Consider the following 24,191-nt stretch of genomic DNA (forward strand, 5'->3'; position numbering starts at 1 on the left):
AAATCCCGAGTAACAATGCTACTTTAACTTTTTATAATTGCATTTATTTTCCAGTTTGTTTGGATGTATCGAAGAAAGCCGTTTGTGAATATTACAAATGTTCACAGAAATCGTATTGGTCACAATCACAGGTTCGAGTTACGACGTGGAAACAGTTTTCAGTACTCAGTGTTTGCCTCATCATCTCGTACATATGGTTGGTTTAAACCCTTGACGACAAAAGTTGTAATACACCTTTCTGTAGTGTAGTTGTGTAAAAGGTGACAACATACAACCAGACCGTGTTTGTCTCTTCCATAACCCAACTCACCCTGGCGCCTTTGCGAAATTTCATGGGATCCCTCCCCACCTGTTCGCTCGGTTTTCCCCCCAGGAGTTATGTTGGCAGCGGAAGTAGGCCCTACCCAACACTACATGCTAATGACAAGAACGTTCAAACTGTTATCAACGTTCAAACATTGCGATATAATTTACAAAACTTTTGTAATGTTGTGGAAAGTTATGCTGTTTAGAATATGTAAGAATGAGACCTTTTAAAGTGTTAAGATGGAAACGTAGTGAAGATTTCCCATCACTTACAAGGCACAAGTCTTCTGTCCATAACAATAACATTTTCAAATAATTTTTATGAAACATATATGTCGTTTTGTCTGCTGTAAATGTCACTATTTTTATTTCATCTAATATATATATATTTTATATTGGTGCTGTTTCAGACGATTATGATATATCACACGAGTCATTTTATTGGATACTGTTAAAACTGACAAGGATATGTCACGAAATGTATTGTATTAGGTTAGAATCCAGGAGTTTTAACCACGTGCTTTTTTGGTTTAAACAAATTAAGCCACGCTAATTCGTTGTTGAGCTGTCGGTTAGTAACCAACTCGTACGATCGAGTCTTTCTAGGTAACTAAGTATCACATTTATAACGGAAATAACGAAAATTACTTCAAACTAATGCAGCAAGAAACAGCTGCACATGGGAACATTTTCGTAGACATTAAAAAAAAAGTCCGCGTCGGAATACATTTCGGGAAAAATGACATGTTTGGTTAGGAGAGATAAAGATTGGATGAATTAATTCCAAAAAAATTCGCTTCTTTCACTATGTACTCCACAACTTTCCCCTTACGTAATGGTTTAATCTGGTTCGTTCTGCTCGCGAGATTATAGCCTGCTGTGACAGGGTAAAAGTTTATATCACGACATGTGTTGACCCTAATTTTTGCTTTTATTCTAATCGGGAGTACCTTTAGCCCAGTCTTACGAGAACACGATTACATGCTTGGCAAACAAGTTTCTACGAGTTTCCTACAGACTTTAACTCATAGTTTATTTATTAGAACAGATGAATATGTTTTAAACGATGACAACACCATACAATTATAGAATTCTTTAGATTGGACCTTCGAGTAATTTTCTTTAAGTTTGTGTCATATTTAAAATCTTACTGGCATAGTCTGTCAGATTCTTCCTTAAGACGGAGGTAAGGCCCCATGGAGCATTAGGTCTACCGAATTATAACACAAAATTCGAGATTAGATTTCCTTTACAGGACATAGCTGATCGCTCAGTGTGGCTTTCTCTAAAAGAAACTTAAACTCAATTAAAGTTTACGTAAATAATTTTTATAACTTTTTTATAAAACCTCTGATATGTACAGTGTTCTGATTGGGCTCCAGAGTAGCTTAGGGTTAAACCTTGTATACTAAACTGTATTTATTTTCTTATTGGTAGAGACTCGTGTAGTAAAAGTAATTTGTACACGATGATGGTTGCACCCTGTGCTAGAACGTTAAGGTTCGTAAACCATGAACTGGGTTCGAATCCGTTTAATACGAGAAAGTATTTTCATCACTTTAAACTATGGGTACGTTATAAGAGTAGAAGTCAGTCTATTAGCGTGGAAGTTTGGCTCTACTGATTGGTGGTTTTCCTTATTGCCAGTAGTTAAAAATAAGGACGGTTCCTTGCAACTTTACCAGAAATACAAATGTAGGCAGATAGCCCTTGTATGACTTGTTATGCGAGAAATCGGTAGTCGACTATCACACGAGGTGGTGTGTGTTTGTATTATTTTTTTAACTCATTGCTTTATAAATTGGTTGAGTAGCGCCGGAACAGATGATAAATGATCGTATGGATAAAAAGCAATTTGTTACATGTAAACCTACCTCGTTATTATTATTACCACGTGTGTTGAACCTACCTCGTTATTATTATTACCACGTGTGTTGAACCTACCTCGTTATTATTATTACCACGTGTGTTGAACCTACCTCGTTATTATTATTACCACGTGTGCTGAACCTACCTCGTTATTATTATTACCACGTGTGTTGAACCTACCTCGTTATTATTACCACGTGTGCTGAACCTACCTCGTTATTATTACCACGTGTGCTGAACCTACCTCGTTGTTATTATTACCACGTGTGTTGAACCTACCTCGTTATTATTACCACGTGTGCTGAACCTACCTCGCTGTTATTATTACCACGTGTGCTGAACCTACCTCGTTATTATTATTACCACGTGTGTTGAACCTACCTCGTTGTTATTACCACGTGTGTTGAACCTACCTTGTTATTATTATTACCACGTGTGTTGAACCTACCTCGTTGTTATTATTACCACGTGTGTTGAACCTACCTCGTTGTTATTATTACCACGTGTGTTGAACCTACCTCGTTGTTATTATTACCACGTGTGTTGAACCTACCTCGTTATTATTATTACCACGTGTGTTGAACCTACCTCGTGTTATTATCAAATGTGCGTGTTTGTTAGAGGTTTTATCCCATATAACCCATGAAACCCTAGTACAAGTCTGGTTGTTGTGAACGTTGAGTTCTGAGGTAGTTTAAAACATGAAAAAAAGTACAGAGTCACGTGTGGTCAGTGTGTCTGTGCGCACCATATTTTCAACAACAGCTGGAGTAGTTCTCTGACATTCCGTCTCGATAAAAAAAAAAGAACTGGTGTCCACACCATCCTGACCCGCCAGCAACAGCTGGAGTGATGTACACACACCATGCTGACACGCCAGCAACAGCTGGAGTGGTGCCGAGAACACTTAATATGTGATTCAACAACATCTATACTATTTGGAGTTTAAGCACGCATGATTGGTTTATATTCAAAGTAATGTCACGTCGTCAAATCACTTCTTCAGTCATGTGTAACCTGTATTTAATCAGAATGATTATATTTGATTGGAACTACTTGTAAAACTTATTTGATATAATAATACTCGCTTCTTGTTTTATTAATCGATTTATTTAACATTAATGTACAGTATGTTGAAGTGTTACTGAAAAAAACGATTAATTTAACTATTAACAGCCTTTCAGATTCCTCGTGCATAAAACGTTGATAAATCTTTACGCAGTCTAATTCTTACGTAGAATTTTCCACGCTCTTTTGAATACAGGGTGCCCCCCACACCCAGTCAGTGTTAGTCTACGTTTGGTCAGTGATAAGTTTACAGATTTACATCGCTAAATTCCAGAGTTCGATTCTCCGCAGATGACAAAGCAACCAGCCTGGTGTGGCTTTGCTCTAAAAAACACACACACAAACAAAAAATCTACATTATCGGGGTTAATTAGACTTGATCACTGTATAAAATGTTACGTTTTAACTTGGTTTGTTGGAACCGGTTTGTGCTGATGTCCATGAATGAGCCCGTGCTGATGTCCATGAATGAGCCCGTGACAACAAGAAGACAATCAGTTCTAGCATACGAGCTGCAACTGATCGAGATATTTAGTCCGGCTGTAGGAATTTTCACAGCATCGGTTGAGTGAATGTGTATCGAAATGTTCAGTTTCAGCAAATTAGAGAAGGTGCTCTTTATCCTCGTGTTTATACAATATTCATACGCACTTGACCGTAGCACTTCTGTACTGCGCTAATTATTTCTTTCCCTAACAGTACCTTAACCGTATGTTTTAAAGAATGTTGGTTCTGGAAGTTCAGATCAAATAACGTGTCTGTATTGCGGTTAGTCAGTTTGTTTTGTAACAAAAAATCTAGTTTTGTTTCACTTTATTAAAGTTAGTTAAAGAATATTATCGAACGTATTCAATGTTTGTATAAAAAACAGTAACTTTAGGTTAGCATTTATTTTAATCATTTCTGTACGTACCAAGTAGAGCACTCCTGACTTGGCACATCGCCTTGTACTCGCTCGGAGATAAGAAACTAAAGGAAAAAAGCCCAAGTGACTTGGAAGACTTAGTCTGTCTTTAATAATGAGTCAACTTTTGAAACTTTGTGTTGATTAGGTGTAACAACAGACTAAACTGTACCACTGTAGTTAGTTGTAACGACAGACTAAACTGTACCACCGTAGTTAGTTGTAACGACAGACTAAACTGTACCACCGTAGTTAGTTGTAACGACAGCATAACTGTACCACCGTAGTTAGTTGTAACGACAGCATAACTGTACCACCGTAGTTAGGTGTAACGACAGCATAACTGTACCACTGGAGTTAGGTGTAACAACAGACTAAACTGTACCACTGTAGTTAGTTGTAACGACAGACTAAACTGTACCACTGTAGTTAGTTGTAACGACAGACTAAACTGTACCACCGTAGTTAGTTGTAACGACAGACTAAACTGTACCACCGTAGTTAGTTGTAACGACAGACTAAACTGTACCACCGTAGTTAGTTGTAACGACAGACTAAACTGTACCACCGTAGTTAGTTGTAACGACAGACTAAACTGTACCACTGTAGTTAGTTGTAACGACAGACTAAACTGTACCACCGTAGTTAGTTGTAACGACAGACTAAACTGTACCACCGTAGTTAGTTGTAACGACAGACTAAACTGTACCACCGTAGTTAGTTGTAACGACAGCATAACTGTACCACTGTAGTTAGGTGTAACAACAGACTAAACTGTACCACCGTAGTTAGTTGTAACGACAGCATAACTGTACCACTGGGGTTAGGTGTAACGACAGACTAAATTGTACCACTGGAGTTAGGTGTAACAACAGACTAAACTGTACCACTGTAGTTAGTTGTAACGACAGACTAAACTGTATCACTGTAGTTAGGTGTAACAACAGACTAAACTGTACCACTGGAGTTAGGTGTAACAACAGACTAAACTGTACCACTGGAGTTAGGTGTAACAACAGACTAAACTGTACCACTGGAGTTAGGTGTAACAACAGACTAAACTGTACCAATGTAGTTAGGTGTAACAGCAGACTAAACTGTACCAATGTAGTTAGACGTTAAATATTGTAAGTTATAACATGACAGTATTTATTGACCGCTTCCTTGTTTCTGGTAACAAACCGATTGAACATGTTACTTAAAAGTTTGTTTAAAATTTAATAACAGGGAATGAGTTAGTATTTTAGTTCCTTGTCACTTCACATAGATGTATGGAGCGTTCTTCTGTGTTCTAACATGTACACACCTTCTGTTTGAAGGTGGATACAAATGAAGGGCCATTTTAAGATAAAAGTTTAATAAAAAAGGAGACAGATTTCGGCTTTTACGAAGTTGAGATGAAAAAGTTTGATTATACGTTTAAACGTTAAATACGCTGTACTAGTTCTTGTTTAGAGATGTTTTAAACTAACATTGTAAGAAATGTGTAGTGTGTGTGTGCGCGTGATTGAAGGAATTATATTTCTGTGCGAGTAAAACAGTTTAATTGCTTTTCTTATATTAATTACCATCTTACTTTGGAATTCGTGTAACCAGTTATCTGGGCATACTTGACGAGAGAACCACATATCTGCGTTTTGTTATGTCTTCTCGCATGTACTTGTAGACGTTTTGTCTTATTTCAGGGTTTGTTACAGTGAGAGGACCACGTTAGAGACGTTTTGTCTTATTTCGGGGTTTGTTACAGTGAGAGGACCACGTTAGATTTCACTGCCTTACAGAACCTGTCTGTCGGATCCACGTTTGTTTCACAGACAAATAATTAATACATTATCTACTTTTATAGGAATATATTCAAAATACTTCCCATGTTTCTTTAAACTGACGATACTTGTTTACGTACTAACGACACGTGTATGTGTACTCTAAACTCTAAAGGATTGAAAACGAGAAAACGATAACTAGGCTTAAGTATAAAAATCAATAGATTTACTTACTAGAAAAAAAAAACATTTTTTACCTCATGTAACATAACTCAAGACACATTCATTGTTCTTAACAAACCAAACTGTATTATGGTAAACTATCTAGCATCCACACTACAGTTATCCAAGATATTTTTGTTTCCTTCCCGAACTTGTTCTAGGAAGGTTTTTATTCTTTTTACCCGTTAGACAATTCTTGCATTTTCTGTTTTTTAACCTCACACGTAACGATAAGAAACGTAGAATTTGTCCTACAAATCTTACAATATCAGTTGCACGTACAATAAGAGTGAAACTACGCTGCCGTTTATAGTTAGAATACGTACTTACCCCTGTTTGGTAAAAGATCGGGAAAGGAGGTTTGTGCCCATGACGGGAGTTAAAGGGCTGTTTGCTAGCCGTAATGTTGAACATATAAGTTGTAAGCAATGTAATGATAAACATTCGACAGATCGGATCACGGTTTACCAGTCCGGATTCCCACCAAATCATCATGCACTATTTTGTAATTGGTTCGACGAATCTTGGCCGTTCAGGTCGACACCACGTGATCTAATCGGTTCGCGCGAGGGCCACACAATCACTCCCGCGGTTGATATGGCGGTCGTTTCTCTTGGATTATGTACTCATTCAGGTTTCGTACCGTTGGTTGTACTACAAGGTTATTTATAGTGACTTACATTTTAGTGACGTGGGTAGGGCCTACTTTGTTCACTCTCAGGGGTGATAGGATAAAAGACTTGGGCAGGTTGCCCTCATGACGAGGAAGGAGGAGTTGGGGCACACCTGTCAGAACGTATTGAGGGGAGTGGGATATTTTAGCGTGTCCGGCTTCCTGTGCCGTGTGGTGAAAAGGGGGGACAGAGAGCACGTGCTGTTAGTTTTTTTTCCACCCACGTACCATCGTTGGTGTGATTGGTTGTTTAAATGTGGGCTCTGGAAATAAAGAAAACTGAGCCTCCTCTCATTGGTTATATTTCAGTTGTATGTTCACAAAATGTATTTTGATTTGGGTATGGCTTACTGTTTTAGTTTTTAAGCCTAAGTTGTACTATCTTTTTGTTAAGAAGCAGGCATAGTATTTGTAATTCTTCCAAAGAAAAGGCCCGGCATGGTCAGGTGGATTAAGGCGTTCGACTCGTAATCCGATGGTCGCGGGTTTGAATCCCAGTCGCATCAAACATGCTCGCCCTTTCAGCCGTGGGAGCGTTATAATGTTACGATCAATCCCACTATTCGTTGGTAAAAGAGTAGCCCAAGGGTTGGTGGTGGGTGGTGATGACTAGCTGTCTTCCCTCTAGTCTTACACTGCTAAATTAGGAACGGCTAGCGCAGATAGCCCTCGTGTAGCTTTGCGGGAAATTAAAAAAACAAACAAACAAACAAAACAAGAATAAAGTTGCCCTCAAAACGGTATTTACAATTTTAATATACTCAGAAATGTTTTCTCTATATTTTACCTATAAATGATGTATATTTTATGTGGTTCTTCGTTTTATGGACCGGGCGTGATTTATTATTGTTCTCACGTCAGGTTGTACATCCTTGTGGTTCCTATCTCGTTACTACAAAATAAAATATCGCTCGCTCTCTGTACTGTGGGGCCATGAGTATGTTATCCGAATGAAGGTAAGATAAAAGATTAGACTAGTCCAAGGTTGGTGTACGTGTTGTTGACTTCCTTCTACTATATCCTATCAACATATCAGTCTGAGTTTTGACTAATTTGATAGAAATATTAATACCCTTGTAGGTACAAGTTGGAAAACATAACTTCAAAATAGTATGAGATCGAAGTTAACAGTGAGCACGATGTTCATGGTGAAACCTAACAGGAACATGTAACACTAGGGACAAAGATTACGATGAAACCTAACAGGAACACGTAACACTAGGGACAAAGATTACGATGAAACCTAACAGGAACACGTAACACTAGGGACAAAGATTACGATGAAACCTAACAGGAACACGTAACACTAGGGACAAAGTTTACGATGAAACCTAACAGGAACACGTAACACTAGGGACAAAGTTTACGATGAAACTTAAGAAGAACACGTGACAGTGAGGATAAAGTTCATAATGAAACCTAAGAGGAACACGTGACAGTGAGGATAAAGTTCACGATGAAACTTAAGAGGAACACGTAACAGTGGGGACAGAGCTCATGAGGAAACCTAAAAGGAGCACGTAATAGTGAGGATAAAGCTTATGGTGAATCTTAATAGAAACACGTAACAGTGAGGATAAAGCTCATGATGAAACCTAAAAGGAACACGTAACAGTGTGGACAAAGTCCATGATGAAACCCAAAAAGAATACGTAATGGTGTGGACAAAGTTTATGGTGAAACCTAATAGGAACACGTACCAATGAGGATGAAGTTAACAGAAGGTATCTCGAACAGGGTTTATAACTCTTGAGTAAGTCTAACAGATATGAACTAAATTCTGTTGGGAACGTTTACATTTTTTAATTTTCTGAACACATCTTGAATTAAACGTATTTGATTCGTGTAAAGAAAGACCTGAAAGCACTTCTAAAGTAGGAAAGTGGGAAATACTGGCTTTCCTTTCACGCAACGTTTTAGGTGCGAAGGGAAACAGCGAGACACGCGATTAATTTAAATAAGATTTCAAAAGCATTTGTTGAATATCCGAACATTTGCGTGTGATTAAAAGAGTCAAACATTTCACAAAACGTGTGAAGTGTTAGAATCCTTTTTATCTCATATGGACAATAGTCTATCATCAGAGAAGGTTTCTGGACAATAGTCTATCATCAGAGAGGGTTTCTGGACAATAGTCTATCATCAGAGAAGGTTTCTGGACAATAGTCTATCATCAGAGAGGGTTTCTGGACAGTAGTCTATCATCAGAGAAGGTTTCTGGACAATAGTCTATCATCAGAGAGGGTTTCTGGACAATAGTCTATCATCAGAGAGGGTTTCTGGACAATAGTCTGTCATCAGAGAAGGTTTCTGGACAATAGTCTATCATCAGAGAGGGTTTCTGGACAATAGTCTATCATCAGCGAAGGTTTCTGGACAATAGTCTATCATCAGAGAGGGTTTCTGGACAATAGTCTATCATCAGAGAGGGTTTCTGGACAATAGTCTATCATCAGAGAGGGTTTCTGGACAATAGTCTATCATCAGAGAGGGTTTCTGGACAATAGTCTATCATCAGAGAGGGTTTCTGCAAGACATGACTGTATATTTGAACAACAGCAAAAAATAAACATAACTAGTAGTCTTACAAAAAAAAAAAAACAGTTGCAAAATATATGTTTAGATAGTCATTATTGTTTAAAGACCAGAACAGAACAAAGATATGTTCAGGAGTTCTAGTTATATATCATTAACTTGAACAATGAAGTTCTGTTCATTAGTGTTAAAACTGTAGACGTAAAGATTTTAAACTGTACAAGTGAGCTTAATTATCATAGATAATTAAGGTAATGAATGTGAGTGGTTGTTGTGACCAACGGTAAGTGGTATAAACAAAAATGGAATAAGTGTACGTCATTAGAAGTTCTGAGTGTGACTCGTTGATCCTGATTAAAAGGAACACTGGGAAAGTTGGACTTGGAGGAAACTACTCACAACTAGTTATTATGGACAAAGTCTTGTCAGGACAGTGCAATGCAACCTTGGAGAATGGGCATTATCATAACAACATACGTACAGGTTTCTGCTTTCAGCAAAAACAAGTAATCAACTAAAACCAGTATTACAGTACCAGGAGAACAGAAAAAAGTCGGATATGTAATATAAACAAATAGGTTTATAAGTGTTTCTACACTTTGTATATAGTTCTGTAGTTAAACTGAAGCTGAATGTTTGTGTATTTTAAGCAATAACATGTAACTGAGGTATACATTATCGACAGAGAAACAATTTGTATTTTGCATATTTTTATTAGACCGTGTTACTAAGTTTACTTTATGTTTATTGTTGATTTCATTTAGAATTTTGATTAAAATGTTTAATATATATGTAGTCATATTTTATGGTATTTGTTGTTCTTTTTATTTTGAATTGTTAACTTAGTGTCTGGATTTTGGTACTAAGCTGAATTTCATAAGCTGGCAAAACCTCCTGAGATATTGGGATTACGACCAGAAATGTCGCTAACAAAGAGTGTTGTATCCGATTCAGAGTACACTATACTCTAACCAGTGTTGTACCCGATTGAGAGTACACTATACTCTAACTTTTTATGATATCGTATAAACACATTTAGAACAATACATTAAATTTAAATGAGTTTTTTTAATTATTGTCTTGTTTTTTAGTTTATGAAGATACTCTGATAGAAGTTACTGATAGTTCCATTCCTGCAGAGTTAGAAATCAACTCCTCGTGCATAATAGTAAAACAAAAAGTATTTGCTTTAAAATTCTTTGGACATTTGGGTACAAAAATAAACTGTTGTAGGTGCATAAAAAATATGTCACTGAACAACATAACGTAAACGGTCGGTTTAATAGAAAACTTCCAAAATGTTTATATGTAATATCTGATAATAGTTAAAGATGTGTTTCAAGTGCCCCTAGAATTTGTGGATAGAATTGAGAACGGTGCCTTTACGTTGTTGAACAACTTTGTTAAATAAATACTCAGAAAAAACATTCTCTTTTTTTTTTTTTTCTTAGGATTTCTGGAATTTTGAAATATAAGTCAGCATTGTTGGAAATCTTTTGGGGAAATGTGCCTTCTCTGAATCAGACTACAAAATACTGTCAGACTTTAACAATAGTACATTGTATTTTTAATCTTTTATAAAACACATATTCAGTGTGGTATAATGTACGTCTCTCTCTATTTATTAAGCCTGGACACTCCATTTTAAACCTGTGGGTCGCGAGTTCGAATTCCGTCATAGAATATGCACTCTGAACTGTGGAGCAGTTATGATTTACTGGTCAATCCCATCAGGAGTTGACGATGGGTGGTGTTGACTGGCTAGCTGGTTTTTCACCACTTGAAAATTAGGGCGAGGTGAGCATATTTATTGTCATCTCACCACCACCAATGGCTTAGGAGTAAGTCTTAAGACATATAATACTAAAAATCGGGTTTCGATACTTGTGGTGAGCACAGTACAGATAACCCATTGTATAATAAACAAATTAACAACAAGATATAACAAACAACTTGTAAATTTTAGTAGGAAACCCAAACGACAAATACGTTTCTTGGTGTCCTGAGCTATCAAGCACAATGTATCTGATTGTTTATTAGTGTTCAATATTTTCAATATAAACTGTACCTAATGCAGCACATGATCTAAACGGTCGAGTCATCAGAGACCTCCAAGATCAAGTACAACTGGTTCTAATTCGGACCTGTTAACCAGCAATTAATCAACAGTTACCGCCCTCCTACACAGCTACTGTTAGTTGAATACCGAGGTCGCGAACCTTTTGCTTTCCCATGTTCGCAACTCGACAAGCTACATTAGGCCTTCATTTCATAAATTGTTGAACTGAATAAGAGATTTCTGCATGTCTGTCTTTATGTTATCACCTGTGTTTAAACCCATTAATGTCCACTTAGGGTTCCCAGTGTACGTGGCATTGTTAACCTTGCAAAGTAGTGGTTTACATGTTTTTATTTATTTCAGAATTTAAACATTGGTCAACAACTCGTACTTACTTCGGTTATTTAATATACTCTATAAACAATTATTTGTAAATAGCTGTGTTTAAAAGTCACTTCAGTACATCACTTTATACATGTTTTATTCGGTTTTGCTTAACTTTTAGGAATAAATATCATAATTATTGATTTTATTGTAGGTTTCATTGAAACTGTTTTTACACGATTGTTATGTTTTAAAATGTGGCATGTTTTCGAACGTTTATATCTCCAGATCAATTTGTATTACTTAAGTTTATTTTTCAATACCTTAAAAGCACTTGGGCGTTTTGCCATACCTTGACATGAATGTCAGTCACACTGGGCACAAAACTGTTTACTTCTAGTTTTGAGCTACAATTATGAGAGGTTTAAAACATACTTGAGGTCAACAATTATAAACATAAACAAAGACATTTCAGGTAACGTCGATGATTAGATGTGTTCAGTTGTTCCCCTGTTGATGTGGGGAGTGATATTGGAGTGTGTAACCTTCTTTCTTTATCTTGACGAGTATATTTGTCTAAGCGCACACAGTACTTGAGATAAGAATTCCTTGAAGGACATCCGAGCGATACTTGCATTTCGCATTGACGAAAGTCGTTTGTGTGGTCAACACGGAATTGATTTTTTTTTTCTAAACTGTTTATGTGACAGATTGTTTTTGTAACGGATTGTTTTTGAGTATCTGATATTGTTAGTTACAATGCCCCTAAAATATAGGACTCCCTCGAGAAAGTGTTACCAAAATTACTACGAATATTTCAGTATTTTTGTTAAGAGTTCTCTATTTTTTATTCACAGAAAATTAACGATTCGCACTATTTTTAGCTGTAGCCAGATAAAAACTACCAAAATATTTGGACTCCCCCAGTGGTGAATCGTATCAAAACAGGTTAAATATTTAAGGGTTAATACCCTAGATAATGCGGTGTAAAATACTACGCCTTTGACATTGACTTTGGACGCTATCATAACAAAAACTAAAAAGGTGCAAAGTTTGGTGGCAAATACTAACTATCGTACGTTTTCAAAGTGTGGACTACTGACCTTTATATACATCACTTTCTTTAGCCCAAGGGTAACAAATAACATCTGAAGATGTGAACTTTACCTGACAATCAAAACGTCATTTGGAAGTTGCTTAGATTGTTGTAAATGAACTGATATAACTGTACAGATCTGGTGATGGAACGTAAGTTACATATTGTTGTTTTTGACATGTGACTGCTCAACTGATATTACTGTACCGATCTGGTGATGGAACGTAAGTTACATATTGTTGTTTTTGACATGTGACTGCCCAACTGATATTACTGTACCGATCTGGTGATGGAACGTAAGTTACATATTGTTGTTTTTGACATGTGACTGCCCAACTGATATTACTGTACCGATCTGGTGATGGAACGTAAGTTACATATTGTTGTTTTTGACATGTGACTGCCCATTGGCAGTCTGGTTTCTGGGATTGTTCAGATGACCTCAGAGAAAGTGTTGAAAGTTTATAATAGAAATGTTGTCACTATAATTGTCGGCATTATTAGCACGTGTGATATCATAAGTTGCATTTTCTTTGAATTATGTGTGTGTGTCACTTTCACTTTGTTTGTTATGTATCTTGCAATTTCTTAAAGTTTCCAGAAATTCATATTTTATATTTTTACTAAGTAGGTCGAATACATGGGTCAACTTAGCACATTGGGGAAACATATATTTCCACATTAATTGACAAGTTATTCTCAAATCGTCGCTAGGAGTCCCGTTTTTCGGCTATATCCAAATAGAATACATGACACGTGCTGGCTTATTAAGAATTTCTTGCCGTTTTATAGTTGCACCGGTTTCTAGCGATAGTTTTTTCTTGTTAACTTGACGTGACATAATTATCCTTTGCCGTATTTAAATATCAGTTTGGGCCGGGCGTGGCGCAGTGGATTTCAGTATTCAAAGTTCGCGTCCCGTCATCTGTGAAACTAAATTTACGCTAAAGTTGCAACAGCAACATTACGTAATAATACCGATGTGTCCATTCTGTATGACGTCATGTAGTTTTACTAACTCTCACTGTAAATAAGTATAAAATAGTTATGAAATTACTCCAACGTAATTACAGTATTAATGCCATTTTGGTTTAAAACATGTGAGACTTAGATACATTAAGAACATTATAACCAACATAATATTGTGTATTTTAGTACATGAATACTCTAGAAAAATTAGTTTAAAAAGTCGACTGGGTAGAAAGGGTTAAAATGGATATATTCAATATGACTCAAGTCATGTGACTTAGGGTTAGGGTTAAGAGACACGTCTTTTTTTCTGTCTGCTTGTATTAAGTATTCAGCTACTTTCTAATCTTGGAACACAGTAAGGAACAATTTGATTTTCCTGTATTTTATGTTTCAGAAATGAAAATTTTAATTATAAATTTTTTAAATGTTTAATTATAATATTTCTCATACCTAAAGGATACGTAAATATAACAAACAATTCATGGTTAAGATTTGTTTGAAGAACATCCATCATCTTATTGTTTCGCATCATCTGTAGGTTAGACCGTTCGACTCGCAGCCTACGAATCGCAGACTCGAAATCCGTCGCTTAAAATCTTCGCCATGTATCCTTGGGGTGTAATAATGTAACGGTCAATCTCACTATCTGTTGTGTAAGATTTGGCGGTGTCTGGTGTTGCTGGACACCTTTCTCCCATTCTAGAACTTCAATATTAGAGAAGGCTAGCGCAGACAGACGAGTTTGCGCAAAATTCAACAAATAATTCTTTCATAAATATATCTCGGATCGTGTTTTATAAACGACTTTATTTTTCTCATTGCTGAGATTCGTTAGATAAACGTTGGCGACATCTTAGTTTGATGTGTCATGAACTGTAATTGTAAGGTAAAGCGAACTTTGTAAGGGTGTTTAATGAAAGATGCAGTCAGTGTGTTGGTGCTACACTGCCCAGTAGATGATGTCTCAATTGGTGTTGGATATCTCAGCAGGTCAGCTTTTCCGTATACATTATTGACTTCTATAAGACGTTTTGAGGTCTTACCTTCACCGATCGATCACTGGTATCCAGATGAGGTAAGGTTCGTAGTTGACAGGAATCAGGAAAGGAGAACTTGGCAGTCACTCTAACGTTGTGGCGCCCCCTGTCGTGCCAGTGTCTCCTTGGCCCACGACTGAAGGGAAGATTGTGACAGTGACAATCACGATTGAACAATTGTTACCCCCGCGTGCGATGGTGACAGCGATAAAACATGTTTCAACAATGAAGCCACTTGAAGCACAGAGGGAGGGGGGTTTGTATTGGGGAGGAGAACTTGTCCAGCATAACACAGTGAGTGGTCTAGATCCCAAGTCCGATAAGACGGACACTTCTAATACCCACAGTCTTGTATCTTGATGGGAGGACGGTCACATTGACAACTGCAAATCTTTGAGATAGATAAGTTCACCAACCCGTGGAGATGACTAAACGAAAACATGGAATGACGGATGTTTCTTCTAACAGTGCTAAGAAAAGTGTTTCTTGAATGCGTTACATTTGAGAACACAACGATATCTCTTTCTAATGTAATTCAAGTGATTATAGTAATTGTTATCCCTAACTAAAAGTAAATAATGACATTCGAGTGAATAAAGCAGCTTTATGACATGTACGAGTTAATTGAAATTAACATTTTAAATTACCTTTACGTGACCCACCAACCTTGGTGGAATTATCTACAAAACTAGTGATAGGAAAAATGGTGTTTCGGAGAACTTCCATTATCTTAGTTTTCTATGACATCCGAACTAGACAGTTTAGTGTCCATTTCACAATTGTTAGTTCACGATGAAGGCTTTACCCATAACGTTGTTAGTTCATCATGAAGGCTTTACCCATAACGTTATTAGTTCATTATGAAGACTTTACCTGTAACGTTGTTAGTTCATTATGAAGACTTTACCCATAACGTTATTAGTTCATTATGAAGACTTTACCTGTAACGTTGTTAGTTCATTATGAAGACTTTACCCATAACGTTATTAGTTCATTATGAAGGCTTTACCTGCAACGTTGTTAGTTCATCATGAAGACTTTACCTGTAACGTTGTTAGTTCATCATGAAGACTTTACCTGTAACGTTGTTAGTTCATTATGAAGACTTTACCTGTAACTTTGTTAGTTCATTATGAAGACTTTACCCATAACGTTATTAGTTCATTATGAAGGCTTTACCTGCAACGTTATTAGTTCATTATGAAGGCTTTACCTGCAACGTTGTTAGTTCATCATGAAGACTTTACCTGTAACGTTGTTAGTTCATCATGAAGACTTTACCTGTAACGTTGTTAGTTCATCATGAAGACTTTACCCATAACGTTGTTAGTTCATTATGAAGACTTTACCTGTAACTTTGTTAGTTCATTATGAAGACTTTACCCATAACGTTGTTAGTTCACTATGAAGACTTTACTCATAACGTTTTTAGTTCATCATGAATACTTTATCCATAACGTTGTTAGTTCACTATGAAGACTTTACTCATAACGTTTTTAGTTCATCATGAATACTTTATCCATAACGTTTTTAATTCATCATGAAGACTTTACCCATAACGTTGTTAGTTCACTATGAAGACTTTACTCATAACGTTGTTAGTTCATCATGAAGACTTTACCCATAACGTTTTTAGTTCATCATGAAGACTTTACCCATAACGTTGTTAGTTCATCATGAAGACTTTACCCATAACGTTTTTAGTTCATCATGAAGACTTTACCCATAACGTTTTTAGTTCATCATGAAGACTTTACCCATAACATTATTAGTTCATCATGAAGACTTTACCCATAACATTGTTAGTTCATCATGAAGACTTTACCCATAACATTGTTAGTTCATCATGAAGACTTTACCTGTAACGTTGTGAGTTCATCATGAAGACTTTATCCATAACGTTTATAATTCATCATGAAGACTTTATCCATAACGTTTTTAATTCATCATGAAGTCTTTACCCTTAACGTTTTTAGTTCATCATGAAGACTTTACCCATAACGTTGTTAGTTCATCATGAAGACTTTACCTGTAACGTTGTTGTGTATTATAGGTGTATATGCCTGTCCTTAGTGTTACAGTAGTGACAAATGACGTTTAGCACTATAGATAATTTCGCTCTTAACGCCTAGATATACAGTGGTTCATTATTAAAGATTGTCACCCGAGATGTTTTAGAAGACGTGTATGGATAGCAATGTACAGTGGTTGTTTAATATTGAAGGTGTTATCTCTCTAACTTTAGTGTCAGATTAAGTCTAACGGTGTTTTGTTCTGACCTTGATTTGACAGACTAACAAACAATCCCTTACGTTAATGGTTTTACATTAAGAGTTGTGGATATTCGAAACTCTGGGTTGACAGATTGAAATCCATGGATTTAATGGCTGAGCAACGTTACATATTTCATTTGTTAATTGTGTACAAAAATTAAAATTATAATGGTGTTTCTGATTACCATTGTACAGGTAAACGTATATATCACACACATTGAAAGTGCTCCATGCCGCAGTACTGCGCATGCCCTTTAGATAATCTTAAACAACTAAAGATCTTCGGAAAAGCATTATATCAGAGCAGTGACACAGCCTTTGGTTGACAGATAAAATCCATCAAGTAATGTAGTTTTATTGCATGAAAAACTCGATAGAGTAAAGCGATCGACGAGATTTGTTCGTGTTATTTGATAAATAATTGTATTTCTTTCGTTCTGTGTTTCAGTTCACGTCTGCCATTCTTCACGTTTAGGGTAGTTAAATGCACGTGTCGGTAGAATACTTTAGTAAATAAATAGCAGTTATCTTAATAAAATTGTTGCCTGTGAAGTTACGTATTAAGTAACGATAAAGACACTTCTAAAACACTATTTTAATTGCGCAACTGTAGAAATAGTGTTCGATTGTTAAGAGTTTTAGACGCCCAACTTTGGGTTTGGTTTAATAAACTTTTAAATCTACGTATTCGTGGATTGGAATCGGAACATTCAAACGATTTTCTATTACAGTACATTATAAGTAAACTAGAATAATTCACTATCGAATATTAAATCTGTGTTCGATCGCATCTGTTCCACGCTGGTACAACGGTAAGTCTACGGATTTACAATGCTAAAATCAGGGATTCGATTCCCCTCGGTGGACTCAGCAGATAGTCCGATGTGGATTTGTTATAAGTTTGGTTTATTTTAAATTTCGCACAAAGCTACACGAGGGCTATCTGCACTAGCCATCACCACTCACCGCCAACTGTTGGGCTACTCTTTTACCAACGAATAGTAGGATTGACCATCACATTATAACGCCTCCACGGCTGAAAGGGCGAGCGTGTTTGGTGTGACTGAGATTCATCCGCGACCCTCGGATTAAGAGTCGAGTGTTTCAACTGCCTGGTCATGCCGGGGCCTTTGCTATAAGAAAACATTCGAATACGGTTTTGATTGAGAAACAAGAAAAGTAGAAATAAGCTGTCCATTTGAAACAATAATAAAAATGTTATTAAATAACATCTGAAAACCTTATAGATTATGAAGAATTCTTTAACCCTTGTTCACTCAGTTGTTTCAGACGCAGTGATTTTTATTCGAACTAGACGTTCGTTTTGTCAGCGTCTTATCAAATAATAGTAAAAAAAAAACTTAAAATTCGGGATTCAATCCGTTTCGCGGGAACAATGCAGGTGTATTTGAAACAAACTTTATGGTGTTTCTCTAATAACAGTAGGTAACCTTGAACAAAACATGTCAGTTATCAATCAGTAATCACTGTAGTCGTTAAAGATTTTCAGGTAATTGAAAAGGGTGACCTACATCTTTGATATAACTTATTGACTCTTTCGTACTGCATGCAAAAAACACACACACACACGAGATGACTGTCACCTTTGACATGTGTTTGTTAATATTACTGTTCGTAATACAAAAATTACCTTTGACCTGACCATGTTTATTACTGTCGTATCTTGCTGCTATTACTGCTGCTCTATTTCACGACAGGCTAAGTGTAGTGATGGGTGGATCTATGAAAAATTACTAAAACGACCTTTGACTTCTGACCTAATCTTTTTATTACTTTCATATGTACCTTTATCAGGACTGAATCAGGGACTCAACTGATATGTTTGTACAGTTCACTTAGGACTGAATCAGGGACTCAACTGATATGTTTGTACAGTTCACTTAGGACTGAATAATGGACTCTACTGATATGTTTGTACAGTTCACTTAGGACTGAATAATGGACTCTACTGATATGTTTGTACAGTTCACTTAGGACTGAATAATGGACTCTACTGATATGTTTGTACAAATACGTAAAGACAAATAATATATCAGACAGCTTGTCACATATGAGTTATTTCAATCCAATTACCGTTCTGGGACTGTGTGTTGACTTGCATGTGAATAACTTCCGTAATATTGATTTAGTGATGTAGATGTTTATTTGAAATGTTAGTTGAATATGACTGAGGAGTTATTTCTAATTTAATGATGAAGATGTTTATTTGAAATGTTAGTTGAATATGACTGAGGAGTTATTTCTAATTTAATGATGTAGATGTTTATTTGAAATGTTAGTTGAATATGACTGAGGAGTTATTACTAATTTAATGATGTAGATGTTTATTTGAAATGTTAGTTAAATATGACTGAGGAGTTATTTCTAATTTAATGATATTGGTGTTTATTTGAAATGTTAGTTAAATATGACTGAGGAGTTATTTCTAATTTAATGATGTAGATGTTTATTTGAAATGTTAGTTGAATATGACTGAGGAGTTATTTCTAATTTAATGATGTAGATGTTTACTTGAAATGTTAGTTGAATATGACTGAGGAGTTATTTCTAATTTAATGATGTAGATGTTTATTTGAAATGTTAGTTGAATATGACTGAGGAGTTATTTCTAATTTAATGATGTAGATGTTTACTTGAAATGTTAGTTGAATATGATTGAGGAGTTATTTCTAATTTAATGGTGTAGATGTATATTTGAAATGTTAGTTGAATATAATTGAGGAGTTATTTCTAATTTAATGATGTAGATGTTTATTTGAAATGTTAGTTGAATATGACTGAGGAGTTATTTCTAATTTAATGATGTAGATGTTTACTTGAAATGTTAGTTGAATATGACTGAGGAGTTATTTCTAATTTAATGATGTAGATGTTTACTTGAAATGTTAGTTGAATATGACTCAGGAGTTATTTCTAATTTAATGATGTAGATGTTTACTTGAAATGTTAGTTGAATATGACTGAGGAGTTATTTCTAATTTAATGATGTAGATGTTTACTTGAAATGTTAGTTGAATATGATTGAGGAGTTATTTCTAATTTAATGATGTAGATGTTTATTTGAAATGTTAGTTGAATATGACTGAGGAGTTATTTCTAATTTAATGATGTAGATGTTTATTTGAAATGTTAGTTGAATATGACTGAGGAGTTATTTCTAATTTAATGATGTATATGTTTACTTGAAATGTTAGTTGAATATGACTCAGGAGTTATTTCTAATTTAATGATATAGGTGTTTATTTGAAATGTTAGTTGAATATGACTGAGGAGTTATTTCTAATTTAATGATGTAGGTGTTTACTTGAAATGTTAGTTGAATATGACTCAGGAGTTATTTCTAATTTAATGATATAGATGTTTACTTGAAATGTTAGTTGAATATGACTCAGGAGTTATTTCTAATTTAATGATGTAGATGTTTACTTGAAATGTTAGTTGAATATGACTGAGGAGTTATTTCTAATTTAATGATGTAGATGTTTACTTGAAATGTTAGTTGAATATGACTGAGGAGTTATTTCTAATTTAATGATGTAGATGTTTACTTGAAATGTTAGTTGAATATGACTGAGGAGTTATTTCTAATTTAATGATGTAGATGTTTATTTGAAATGTTAGTTGAATATGACTGAGGAGTTATTTCTAATTTAATGATGTAGATGTTTATTTGAAATGTTAGTTGAATATGACTCAGGAGTTATTTCTAATTTAATGATATAGGTGTTTATTTGAAATGTTAGTTGAATATGACTCAGGAGTTATTTCTAATTTAATGATGTAGATGTTTACTTGAAATGTTAGTTGAATATGACTGAGGAGTTATTTCTAATTTAATGATGTAGATGTTTACTTGAAATGTTAGTTGAATATGACTCAGGAGTTATTTCTAATTTAATGATGTAGATGTTTACTTGAAATGTTAGTTGAATATGATTGAGGAGTTATTTCTAATTTAATGATGTAGATGTTTATTTGAAATGTTAGTTGAATATGACTCAGGAGTTATTTCTAATTTAATGATGTAGATGTTTATTTGAAATGTTAGTTGAATATGACTCAGGAGTTATTTCTAATTTAATGATGTATATGTTTACTTGAAATGTTAGTTGAATATGACTGAGGAGTTATTTCTAATTTAATGATATAGGTGTTTATTTGAAATGTTAGTTGAATATGACTCAGGAGTTATTTCTAATTTAATGATGTAGATGTTTATTTGAAATGTTAGTTGAATATGACTGAGGAGTTATTTCTAATTTAATGATGTAGATGTTTACTTGAAATGTTAGTTGAATATGACTGAGGAGTTATTTCTAATTTAATGATGTAGATGTTTACTTGAAATGTTAGTTGAATATGACTCAGGAGTTATTTCTAATTTAATGATGTAGATGTTTACTTGAAATGTTAGTTGAATATGACTGAGGAGTTATTTCTAATTTAATGATGTAGATGTTTACTTGAAATGTTAGTTGAATATGATTGAGGAGTTATTTCTAATTTAATGATGTAGATGTTTATTTGAAATGTTAGTTGAATATGACTGAGGAGTTATTTCTAATTTAATGATGTAGATGTTTATTTGAAATGTTAGTTGAATATGACTCAGGAGTTATTTCTAATTTAATGATGTATATGTTTACTTGAAATGTTAGTTGAATATGACTCAGGAGTTATTTCTAATTTAATGATATAGGTGTTTATTTGAAATGTTAGTTGAATATGACTGAGGAGTTATTTCTAATTTAATGATGTAGGTGTTTACTTGAAATGTTAGTTGAATATGACTGAGGAGTTATTTCTAATTTAATGATGTAGATGTTTACTTGAAATGTTAGTTGAATATGACTGAGGAGTTATTTCTAATTTAATGATGTAGATGTTTATTTGAAATGTTAGTTGAATATGACTGAGGAGTTATTTCTAATTTAAGGATGTAGATGTTTATTTGAAATGTTAGTTGAATATGACTGAGGAGTTATTTCTAATTCAAACGCTTAACATTAAGGTTTCTTTTTTATTTTTAGAAGTATTAACCTTTAAGTTCTAAATTACATTTTGTGACAGGACCTGGCACGTCACTATAGAAAACATCGGTTTCTAGTGACATCTATTGAAGTGATGAATTTATATTTTTTATTACAGACACTAAGAAACCAGATAAGATTAAAAATAAACAAGTCACAACAAAAACAAGCGATTTCTGATCGTTGACCATCCTTCCATTTGTTTATCCAGATGTTATTAGACTTTCGTGTCAACCTGTTACTTGTCTTTAAATTTTATAGCCTTATCATATGAATATTATAAACACATATATTCTTATAATGATGACTATTCACGTATTGTTTGGATAAATAGTACTAAAGATGAGGAAACATTTGATTTTGATGATTGGTTACTAAAAATCTGATACGGAGTATGGGTGGGCCGTCTTATATTCATCGAATCATCCATAGCGGTAAATGTTCATAATAATAATATGATAGACGATAAAAGACAAGTAATCTAAAGAGAACGAATTCTGTGCGTAACTTCATGATATTTTAACTTCAAATAGCCCCCCAGTGGCTCAGCGGTATGTCTGCGGACTTACAATGCTAAAAACTGGGTTTCGATACCCGTGGTGGGCAGAGCACAGATAGCCCATTGTGGAGCTTTGTGCTTAATTCAAAACAACAACAACTTCAGATGACTTTCTCCAAATCCATCTCTCATCTCTTGAATGGTCGTTTTACTCGAATATGTATTTTTTTCACAGTCAGGATTTCGTGAATAGAGATTGTCACAGCAACATTCGCCTGTAATAATAACACCTTGTCTGCAGTTAGTTGTTGTTATTTTAAAGCTGTAATCACATGCTAGCGCGTGGTTCTTCTCACCCGGGTACTGTATAAGATCGGCAGCCGGAAGTCACGCAAGAACGTGAAAGATACCCTTACTGTGAGGAACGTGAGTATTGCTTTGTTCTCAGTGTCCTTGTGTTAATACTAGACACAATTATGGATAGAAAAGTGGAGAACGCGAACTTCTTGGAGTGTCTACTTAAATTATGTTTCAATTCCGCAGAGGTAGTGTATTCGTGACAGCTCTTCACCAATCTCGTATATATATAAGCATCCACTCCTGCACGTATCTAACTTCTAAAATGTATAGTTTCACTTTTATAGGTTTTAACACTTTTTGTTTTAATGTTTCATTCACTGATGTTATATTCTAACTACAAGATCTGTTATGTACGTTAACCCTAATTATCGACGGGCCACGTGAAATCCCATTGGATTTTAAACTTTTTTTTTTTCTAAATATTTATGCATCGAAACCTCAATAACATTAGAATCACAATTAAATAATCATAAATATAACAACGAATTTCTGTCTGAAAAGTAAACAGTGGGGTATTGTCTACATTTTAATGTGTTTGTTATAATGTATCAGTGTCACGTTCGAGGTAAGTGTTATATGTATTTATCAATAATATATATGTATATATATAGTGGCTGTGAGCTTCCTTTACGTGGCTTAAAGTTTATTGCGTTTTAATTTGTGCACCGAAGCAGTAGGTGTTACGTAAAACTACGTCTCAGTCCCCCCCCCCAAGAAATTACCTAATCTCTTTCTTCGACACCAGAAGTCGTCGATTGGGTTGCATGATCAGAAACAAAAAAGACTATGAAACGGTTTGTGTTAAATTATGTTTAAAATGTGTGGCCTATTGAATCGTTTAGCAGAACTTGAGGTAAGAGTGTGGGGCTTGCAATACATTCGAACATGTGTGTTAGACTGTGGCACAAGCATACGAAATCATTTAACAAAATGTGCGAGCATTCGTTTGTTAGATGAGCAACAGTGTATCGCTTACCGAACAACACGTTCATTAGATTGACAGCAGTGCGTTGTTTAGTGAACAACACGTTCGTTAGATTGACAGCAGTGCGTTGTTTAACGAACAACACGTTCGTTAGATTGACAGCAGTGCGTTGTTTAACGAACAACACGTTCGTTAGATTGACAGCAGTGCGTTGTTTAACGAACAACACGTTCGTTAGATTGACAGCAGTGCGTT

General features: G+C 35.1%; 2 protein-coding genes across 2 annotated transcripts in view; one reads left to right on the forward strand and one right to left on the reverse strand.

The window, feature by feature from the left end:
• The window catches only part of LOC143241024 (protein giant-lens-like), a 43,051-nt gene extending 36,073 nt beyond the window's left edge, over positions 1-6,978 (reverse strand). Inside the window, exon 1 of the mRNA XM_076484440.1 lies at positions 6,463-6,978. Within this exon, the coding sequence (XP_076340555.1) occupies positions 6,463-6,627 (165 nt within the window). The 5' untranslated portion in view covers positions 6,628-6,978. The remainder of the gene's footprint in view (positions 1-6,462) is intronic.
• LOC143240573 (elongation factor-like GTPase 1) overlaps positions 1-24,191 on the forward strand; it is a 201,302-nt gene that overhangs the window by 129,959 nt on the left and 47,152 nt on the right. The gene's annotated exons all lie outside the window — the stretch shown is intronic.

Source organism: Tachypleus tridentatus, chromosome 13, assembly GCF_004210375.1.
Source record: "Tachypleus tridentatus isolate NWPU-2018 chromosome 13, ASM421037v1, whole genome shotgun sequence".
NCBI classification, from domain to species: domain Eukaryota; kingdom Metazoa; phylum Arthropoda; class Merostomata; order Xiphosura; family Limulidae; genus Tachypleus; species Tachypleus tridentatus.